The 9,871-nt window shown below is 44.8% G+C and overlaps 1 protein-coding gene across 1 annotated transcript in view; it reads right to left on the bottom strand.

Annotated features, from left to right (window-relative positions):
* Positions 1–7,422, bottom strand: part of SYT14 (synaptotagmin 14) — a 147,874-nt gene extending 140,452 nt beyond the window's left edge. The window contains exon 1 of the mRNA XM_019549433.1: positions 7,316–7,422. Coding sequence (XP_019404978.1) covers positions 7,316–7,328 — 13 coding nt within the window. The 5' untranslated portion in view covers positions 7,329–7,422. The remainder of the gene's footprint in view (positions 1–7,315) is intronic.
* Between the last annotated feature and the right edge of the window lie 2,449 nt (positions 7,423–9,871).

Here is a 9,871-nt window from a genome sequence, read left to right as displayed (position 1 = left end):
GAGGGTCAGCCCCTAACCTATAACCATAATGCTGGTTCCCTCTCCCCAGGTGCAGCACCCTGCACTTGTCCTTGTTGAACCGCATCCTGTTCAGATCCGCCCACTTCTATAACCTACCCAGGTCTGCCTGCCGGTATATTCACTTTACCCCACAGCTTGGTGCCATCAGAAAACTTGAACGGGGTGCTCTCCACACCCTCATCCAGGTCGCTAATGAAGATGTTGAAGAGCACCGGCCCAAAGACCGAGCCCTGGGGGACTCCGCTGCCCACACCATCCCAGGTCGACATCGACTCGTCCACCACCACCCTCTGGGTGTGCCCCTGGATCCCGTTTGCCACCCATGTGACCGTACATTCGTCACTGCCGCAGTCCCTCAGCTTGCCCACCAGAATTGGGTGGGACACTGCATCAAAGGCCTTCTGGAAGTCCAAGAAGATAACATCGACTTCCTCCTTCCCATCTAAGCTCTTTGTTACCTGGTCATAGAAAGAGACCAGGTTAGTCAGGTAGGACTGGCCTTGCACGAACCCATGCTGGTTACCCCTCAACATCACGTCCCCTGCAGGGCTCTCACAAATGTGGCCCTTGATAATTTTTTCAAAGACCTTCCCCAGATAGAAGTGAGGCTGACTGGCCTGTATTTGCCAGGTTCTTCCTTCTTCCCTTCCTTGAAAATAGGGACCACATTGGCCCTTTTCCAGTCCTCAGGGACTTGGCCCAAGCACCAGGAGTCCTTGAACAACCATGCCAATGGCTCCGTAATGACACCAGCCAATTCCCTCAGCACCCACGGATGAAGGTCATCCGGGCCCGCCAACTTGGACACATCTAAGCCCTCCAGGTAATCCTTAACTAGGTCTGAACTAATAGTCAGTTGGATTTGATCCTTCTTTCACTGAAGTAAATGCCAAAACTTCCACTGAATACAACAACAACAGAAAGACCCCGAATGACTTAGCATAAGTGTCCCAAAGTGCACACCATAATAGATTAATCTGATGGACTATCTGTCACAAACCTGACTGCAGAAAGCCCCAGAGCCCCAAGTTTCTCCCCATTATGCTGTAACTTGCCCCAAAGAACAGACTGAGGTTGCCCTGGGATAGCTCCCTACCCCAACAAATCTCAGCTCCACTACCCCTATACCAGTCCCTGTAGTGGCAGGGAGGGAATCTCTGCCAGCTGCAGGTGGCCACCCCACTGAGGTATGAAATCATTTTTACATGTTCCTTCCCATGGAAAAGGCTAGTCTGGAATATCACTCGCCTAGTAATCACTCTCTCCAGAGGCAAGCAACAAAAAGGTTTATTACCCAAACAGAAGGACTACACAAGCAAAACTAACAATAGATTTGGAGATCAAAAGATGAACCAAGAGAAGGTCCTTATTCTCTCATCTAGCTACACCTCAGCCTTCCTGAGAGTCTTGCCAGCATCACCAGAAACCAGCCTTTCTGACAATTTCTGCCAGCCTGACCACTGGGGTCTCCCTGACACTTCCTAGCTCACAACTAACTGCAAAACTCCTTCCAACCAGCCTAGCCCAGCCCCCAGTCACAACAACTCTCTAGAATGCTCTGGTCTGCTGACGTGTGTGGTATTCATTTGACTGGATGGGCCTCTCAGGTGCTTTTGCTATGCAGAAATTGATTTTCCCATTATAGGTAGACAGTGCTCCAGGTTCCAGCCTCTTCTGTCTATGTCCGGGAAAGGTAAATCTTCTTGCCCTAAAGTCATAGTAGCAAGACAGATTTAGCTGTTCTTCCCAGTCCCTTTCCCTGGTTAAACCATATCCAATATTATAAGATAGCAGTGGTACTCAACCTTTTGGCTCCACAGGCTAAATGAGTAGTGTGAGGCCAGTCTATGAGCTGGATCAGACCCATACACCTGAATTCAGACCACACTGCCTCTGCCAGCCCCCACATACTGGGCTTGGGAGCCCAGGACCTCTGCCCAGCCCCACATGCCAACATTGGGTTCCAGGCCTCTGCCAGGCCCTGTTCCACCCTGTCCACTGGATCCAAGAGCCCACAGGGCCATATTCTGCAAGGAATCCTACAGAACCATGAGAAACCCACAGGGTGGATAAGGTGCTGTGGGCTGGAGCTGGCCCCTGTGCCAGGGTTGAACACCCCTAATATGTATAAACAGTATAATATAATATCTACAGTGATGATAGTAATATAAATGGATACAGGATAACAGTTACTTTCCAGTGACACCACACATACCATATCAGTACAATGAAACACAAGAAATCATTCATGACACTTACCATAAGTTTCCCAAAGCATATCATAAAAACAAATGATCTGGTAGACTGTCTCTCCTGTCTTGTTCATGGTCATATGTCCCATTTTTCTTTCTATTCAAGATTCCATAATGATATAGCCTTTCTGTGATAACTACAACTTGCATTACAAAATAGTATCAGCACTTTATTTTAGCTTTAAGACAGGAGTGTCAAAGTCATCTGGCCCTGGCACAAATTAATCAAGTCTGCTCCAACATGCTGAAATTTCAGTGTTTGGGAGTAGCCTTACTGATCATGTATAAGAAGCCATAGTATTCCCCATCACAGCTGCATACACTACCACCTGCCTTGCGGGCAGCCTAGCTCCATTTGCTGCAGGTGCAGCTCAGGCACTCCAACACCTTCCCAGCTGCTGGAATAGGAGCAAATGGGGAGGAAGAACAGCAGCTAGGTGGGAGCCCACCAGCTGGACAGATCTGCTCTAAGATATGTTTCCACATATGGAGAAAAGTACTACTTGTTTCCTTTTGTAATAAGTAGAAATTTACATAATTTTCAAAGGCTTTCTGCATTAATGCATGTAAAAGGAGGGAAAACAGGAATAATGAGGGAAAAAATATCTGAATTAGTGGGTATGCGTGTTCAGCTACTTAACATCACTAAATCACCATCTTTATGTGAAAGCACATCGAGAGGTGCCAGGATTTTATTATTCTTAGTACATATTGGAATAGTTTTGTTTGTTTTTAATGGCAATTATTTTTTCAAACAGTTTTCAATGATTCCAAAGAAACAAAATGAACACATGGAATCCAATTTTCTGTAATTAGGAGAGACTTGGGGTATGATTTTGAAAAGTCCCAAACAATCATAACTCTTAACTGAGACCAGTAATAATTCCTCTTTGGACAGACAGACTTCATTTTCTCAGATTTGGTATACGATACAAATAACACTTCTGGTCTTAATCTAGTTTCCCATTTATCAATATGTAAAATGGGGATACTACCACTAGTTCAAACCAGGGATGTTCTCAAACTTGTTTACATTTTTTAAAGAACTAAAGATTGGGTTTTTTAAAAAAATACTTAGGCCACCTACAGATGGACGTACTATTCTGATCTCAGTAGAACTTAGGCACCTAGTGGGATTTTCAAGTGTCCAAGTACCTGCAAAAACCTGTCCCTAAAATGTTACAATGACAGCATGACAGAAAAGCCAATGATAAAATTAATAATGCACAGTGCACAGTTTGGATACTGTATCTTAAATAATGTATGGGATCATACACAGAATGGAAAGGATAAAAAATTAATATGCCACTCTCCAAACAGTGAGCACTATCCACCGTGTGCACTGAATAAGGATGAGGCCCTATTAGGAAAATAAGATATAACAACATGATTTAAGACTGTATCCTAACATATATGTGCAAGCAAGCTAATTTAAGATTGTTCAAGCAGCATTCAATGTGGCATTCCCTTCCCTTGCTGACTTTGCACTTAATACAGTCTTTTTGGATGCAGTACATCACTATATTTTTCAGGATTTGCTAGCATTTGTTTTGCAGTTTTAGAAACCTTATAGCTTTCTAAACAATGCAGTTCTTCTCATCCAGCTTTTGAATCATAGCAACTATGTCAAACTCTTTCCAATCTGTGAAAACCTCTGCTTCACAGTCTTTTCTGATCCTAATGTTTGACTCTATTTCAACAACCCAACTAACCCATCACATATCACAGAACTAAGCACTTCATCGTTCTACTTAGACTGTATCTACAAAGATTTTGGCAGAAGAGGGAGTTCTGCAAATAACCTATTATAATACTTAAGAAACTGCATGAGCACTGTCACTAATGTACAATAGCTGCTCCCGGTTTATTTTTTTGTACCACCTTATTAGCTAATCCTATAAGATTTAAACACCCGAGATAGACCCAAGCACTCAAACCGCTGGTTTCACAGCAATGTCAGAAGTCTTTAAAAAAATCCAACACCTCAGGGTAGCTAAATATCACTATCCTGCCCTCAAATATCTACCTACCTACTAGCAATCTAGGTCATTACTAAATCGCTCTTTACCATTAAGAACACTTTCCTATTGACCAAACTGTTCATTCCTTGCTTTAAGGATATTTAGCCTCTTCCTAACACTTTCATCTATACTGTTGAAACGATAGTCATGCATAAGCTGTAACGTTTCTCTCTCCAAAGTCCTCTCTAAATTTCACTACATGTATTTACCCCCAAAGCACTTCCTCATATTTTTTTTTTTGCTCTTGTCCTAGCTTTACTTTTATCCTTCCTAGATTATACAGGATCAAAACTGGACAAGATATTCCAAGTGTAATCTTGCCGAAGCTAAGGAAAAAGCCATATTATTCCTCAAGCCCTTTCTTTCTGTCTACAAGTGAAAACTGCATTGTCTACAAAATTTACTACCCATTTTTCTACAAAAGATATTTCTCAAACTTTCTAGCTTCTAAGCAGTGATTCCCCCAATACATGCATGTATACTATTTACCTCCTAGTTACAATTTTATACCATACACCACAATCAATACTGAACTAATCTCCCTCCTCAAAGTGAAACCCACAATAAGGAGCATATAATCAGAAACTCAGCAAGTCCGAACTGATGAATTCCTAACTGCTTGAGGAAACAAATGTATACCTTCAGGGAACAGATGAGAAGTGTAGCCCAGGGACCTCACAAAGGCAGAGAATTTACAAAGATATTCAAATCCATCTTCTCAGACTGTAAAGCCTTCATTCATTATGATCTCTGTACCATCCTGTTCATCTTTCATGCAGCACAGCTGGAGACTTACTAGCACTGGCTCCTCAGCCAGACCCCCAGTTCACCCTTGGTTTAAGAGGCAAAGGGTGTAGAATTGAAATTAATGCCACTATGTATGAAGAACAAATTAACTTGCACTGTGAATCTGAAGAGATTAATGTTTCCTGGGATCTCCCAGTCTGAACACTCTGCCTGCAATCACAGAGCCATAGTCCCGCAACTTGCAGCGAAGTAGTTGCAATATATTCACAGAGCAGTGTTCATACATGTTACTTTCAATGGGCACTGCAGAGGAATTGAGTGTTCCAGTTTGCTTTCAATTTTCTAAGCCCACAATCTTAATCTCTTGATTACTTTTCAGTGTGATACTACCCTCACCTGTGTTTATTATCCCTCCAATTCTGGTGGGGCCTACAATTTTTATGAGTTCAATTTAACTTCTTTATGGTTGGTAGCAACACTGAACACCACCTCCCTTGTATAAATCATCCATAGTGTACCTTGCACTTGACATGCTACTCATTTTGTAGACAGAGAGAAAAAAATACAAGCATGGTTGTCAAAAGCAATGTTTTAGACTCATGCAAGCCAGCATCTTTCCTATTTAGTTGCCCTCTGTCATTTCCTATTTTTAAGGTTGCATATGCCAAACCCATATTATCCACCCAACATTTTTCTAAGTTGCTAAAACTTTTTAATGACGTCTACTCTCCCCATAACCACTTCGTATGATTATTTTAAGGCAGCAGTTTCCAAACCCTAACAGACTGTGCACCACCAACTTAAAACAATACAACCATAAGTACCACCAGCAAATTTATGTCATATAAAGTAATTATAATAAGTCTATTAACGCATACCACTGAGAGGCTGTGTACCAGTGGTAGTACTTGTATCACAGATTGGGAACCACTGCTTTAAGGAGTCATATGAGCAGGTTTTATAATGGCAGTACAAGAGCTAATTTCAACAGGAGGAATGCTTTTTCAAATAAATTTGGGTTTGTTAATAACAAAGAAATTACCATATTGAGAAAAGGAGCTGTAAATATTTTCACGGACCAAAACTTATTTCACTGGCCTTGCTCGCAACAACTCTTAATATAGGGGCTTTGCTTTACAATAACACCTGTACTTCTCCATGCCACAGTTTACAGGAACTTAAATGTCTAAGAGCAAAGGACAATTAATTTCAATGCCACACAGTACAGCTGCCACGCTGGCTTTAGAACAATTCATTTCCACTCCAACCTACCGGAAGAGAATTAAATCAATACTTAGCATCTCAGCTCCACGACTAGAGTGTGTGCGTCTGTGTCTCTCTCTCGCATGTAAACGATGGGCCAGATTTTCAAAAGCGCTTAGGCCACTTCCTACAAATCCCTAAATGAGAGCTGAGCTCTACTGAACAGTGAGACTCAAAACCAGGAACACTTGAAAATTTCCATAGCATGCGTGTAGGCATATAGCGTTTTAAGTAGTAGCAACCCTCCTCTTCCTGCCAAAAACAAAACAAAACAAAACAAAAAACCCCAACAACAACCGCCTTTAGAGTTCAAAGGGCAATCTTTTCAGATATAACAAGTTTCTTGCAACTATGGTGAGGATGCACAGGCTCCACACAGTCAAGTCTGGGGCACCGCCAACTATTTGTATCCAGGCAGATTTATTTATTTTCAAGATCAGTTTCATGGCACCACATTGGAAACAGGGGCCCAAGTCCCGGGGGATAGTTTTAAACGGACTTGTGGAAAGGTGGGCTCCCTTCTGTTACTCAGAAGGGGCTTAAGATGTAAAGGTGGGGGTTGGGGCTGGAAGCTGACCCATGACTCCTCTCCCTCCAGCTCTCAGCCTCCGAGCTGCATTCAGGCAGGGGCACCAGGGCCTGGCGGGTGGGTGGGAACGCCAGCACAGCAGCGATGCCGAGCTCCTCAGAGAGCAGCTGCCCCGCTCCCTCCTCTGCCGGGGCCAGGCAGGGCAGGGGACCCGCCTGCGCCAGCTCCCCGCCTCAGCCCCGCGGTCGGGGGTGGGGGGGACTCCAGCAGGACCAACAGGTGCACCCCCTCACGGCAAGTCCCGCTTCGGTGACAGGGGCGGGAGTGGGGAGGGCAACAGAGCAAATGCCCCCGGGGCCGGGCCGAACCGAGTACCCCCGCCCCCGGCCCTGCGCGCCCCCCGCCCGGCCATTGCACCCGCCTTCACCGCCCGTCCCTGGCACAACCTCGGCGGCGGGGGAGCCCGTTATTGGCCTACTTACCATCAATCGCCATGATCTTCCAGGTGGGCCGGCCCAAGCGGCGCGCGCGCAGGAGCCACCACGCTGACAGGCAGAGCCCGGCGCTACCGCGGGCGGCGAACGGGAGGGGAGGCAGCGCTGCGGGGCTGAGGAGCAGCGCGTGGCTCCGCCCCGCGAAGCCTGGCGGGGGGCAGCGGTTGGCCAGCGCCGTTAGAGCCCAACGGCTGCCCCGCGGCGGTTGGGCCGGCGTTCCAACGCCCCGCCCCCTTCCTCTCCCCTCCGGGAGGCATGTGCGAGCTGGGCGCGTCGCGCCTTGGATTCCGCCGACGCTCCTGCTCCCGGCCTCGTCGTTTTAATTTCCCACCCCTGCTTTGCAACTCGGACCCCCTAAACTAAAAGAAGTTTAGCCTTCTTTTGTGCCAGGGCGAAAAGCAGCTTCCCCCCAGCTTTTGCACCCAAAGCAGGCTTCCTTCCCACGCCCCAAACGGGCAGGCTTCCCAAACGCTGCTCATCTGGCAACAGCAGCTGAGCCTCCTAGAAATTGTTGGGCGAAGGCCAGGTTTTGTTAGAAAATAGCGATATTTCCAAGGAGGGGGCTTGTTTTTTTCCAGCTTTTCTGTGGTTTGTTTCCATTGCTAGGATGGCTTCTAAGAGAAAACAACTACGATTTTTTTTTAAGCTTCTAAGGAGTGTAAAAAATTGATGCTGTTGCTGCAGTAGTCTGGAAATAACAGGAGGCAGGGATTTCTTAGGTTAATAGCTTTGGTTAGACCTACCCCATTGCTGATGTTTGACAAACTAATGTAACTGCTCATGTCAAGTTTTCTTCAGTTGTAGGGAAGCTAGTGAGTCTCTTGACAGTTGCTAAGGCAGAGGCAGGACTTTTGGCACAGTTACTCCTGCTGCAGGCTGTTGTAGCACTACACAGTTGGTCCCATAGCAGATACCACCCTACAAACATCTTGCCTCTAGTGTAAAATTTAAGTCCTACACAAGTGCATGTCTGCAGGAGCAGAGCCTAGGAGTGTAGCCATGTGTTCCCCACCTCTGAAGAGAGGGATGGAGGGACTCTTGCAGTAGTTTCCACAACTCTACAATAGGCACTTCTTAAGATTTATCAGGGGAGTGACCTGTCCTTGTACGCTTCTACACCTAGCTTTCGCCCCCATCTTCTCCCCCGCTACCACTTCCCCTACTTGCTAATGCTCCTACTCTATCTTCTGCTCTATCCCCGACATTGACCCTGTTATCCGAACCCCCTTTCCATAACCGTCTGGCTTCCCCTTTGAGTTCCTTTCCACCGCTCTATTTGAAGAGATCTGTCTTTTTCATTTCATGGACATCAACAGAGAGAGAGGAAGAAAAAAAGAGAGAGAGGTACACTTTCCCTGTTCTCAGTTCCTATGAACAATGGCCCTGGCCTGTGCGAGGAGTAACTGTGGAAAAAGTCCTGCCTCAGCCCTGGCAGCTTTAGTTGAACTACGAGAGACTCAATGGACTTCCTAGAACCAAAAGAGGATCTGATATGGGCAGATCTGTTATATTAGTTTTATAAATGTCAAATGGTATATTACATAGACTGTGCATATGACATTACACACACACAAAATGACATAGGAATGTCATATGCACAGTCTTGTCCTCATGAAGGAACAGAGGGAACAGAGCATGCCTATTAAAGACTGACTGTTCAGAGAATTTAGCTGCCAAACTATAGCAAGTCTCAAATTAATTTATTTGAAGATATTTCAAAAGCTTAAGTTCTCCTAAAATTCAGAGCTTCTAGTTTTCAGAGAAAGACTTACCACCACTGTGCCTGGGTGAGTACTTACTTCCATGAGTACTATGTTTACAACTATTTTTAATTGTGATTAAAACAAACAAGATTGCACCTGTACAATCCCCCTGTCAAATTTATTTCTGTCCCAAATCCTGGGGGCACTAAACAGCAATAAGAATTTGGAAAAAAAAAAAACATTTCCAAAAATGAGGTTTTGCCCATAACCAGAACATTTTTTTCTGACACATTTGGCCAAATGATAAGCAACAGTAAACAAGGGGAAGTATTGGGCAACCTTCTCCTACCCACTCCTACAGAATCTACCAGCCTTGCAGTTTTCTATATACTTTGCCTTGTCCCTAACCACCATCTTGTCAGATTGTTTTAGAGCTGGTTCAAAGCTCAGCATAAAGGAGTCCACTGGTTCTAAGCATTTTACCTGTTTCATCTCGTTAGATTTTTTTGGGGTGGGAAGGAGAGGAGGGAACTATATCCAAATTTTGGGGGGTAATTCCACAATCTTGCAAACCATCAAAAATAAGACTTTCCATGGACACAGAAGTTCACCCACACAGAATCAGGGCTAAAGTTTGCAAGACATTTCTCAGTCATCCCAAATTAGTGGAACAGATGTTATTTAATTGAGGCACCCATGCATACTATTAATATTTTGTGAACGCAGGTTTGTATCATTGGACAAACTGCTGAATGTATCGGATTAATGTTTGCACAAGTGAAATGGTAACTGGAGGGTTTTGGTGGAGTCCCCATTTTTCCAAACACCATTAGTTTCAAGA

The sequence above is a fragment of the Crocodylus porosus genome, unplaced genomic scaffold (genome assembly GCF_001723895.1).
Source record: "Crocodylus porosus isolate Cpor-Errol unplaced genomic scaffold, CroPor_comp1, whole genome shotgun sequence".
Classification (NCBI taxonomy): domain Eukaryota; kingdom Metazoa; phylum Chordata; order Crocodylia; family Crocodylidae; genus Crocodylus; species Crocodylus porosus.
Note: the sequence above shows the minus strand (reverse complement) of the source record. Positions and strands in the feature narration are given on the sequence as shown.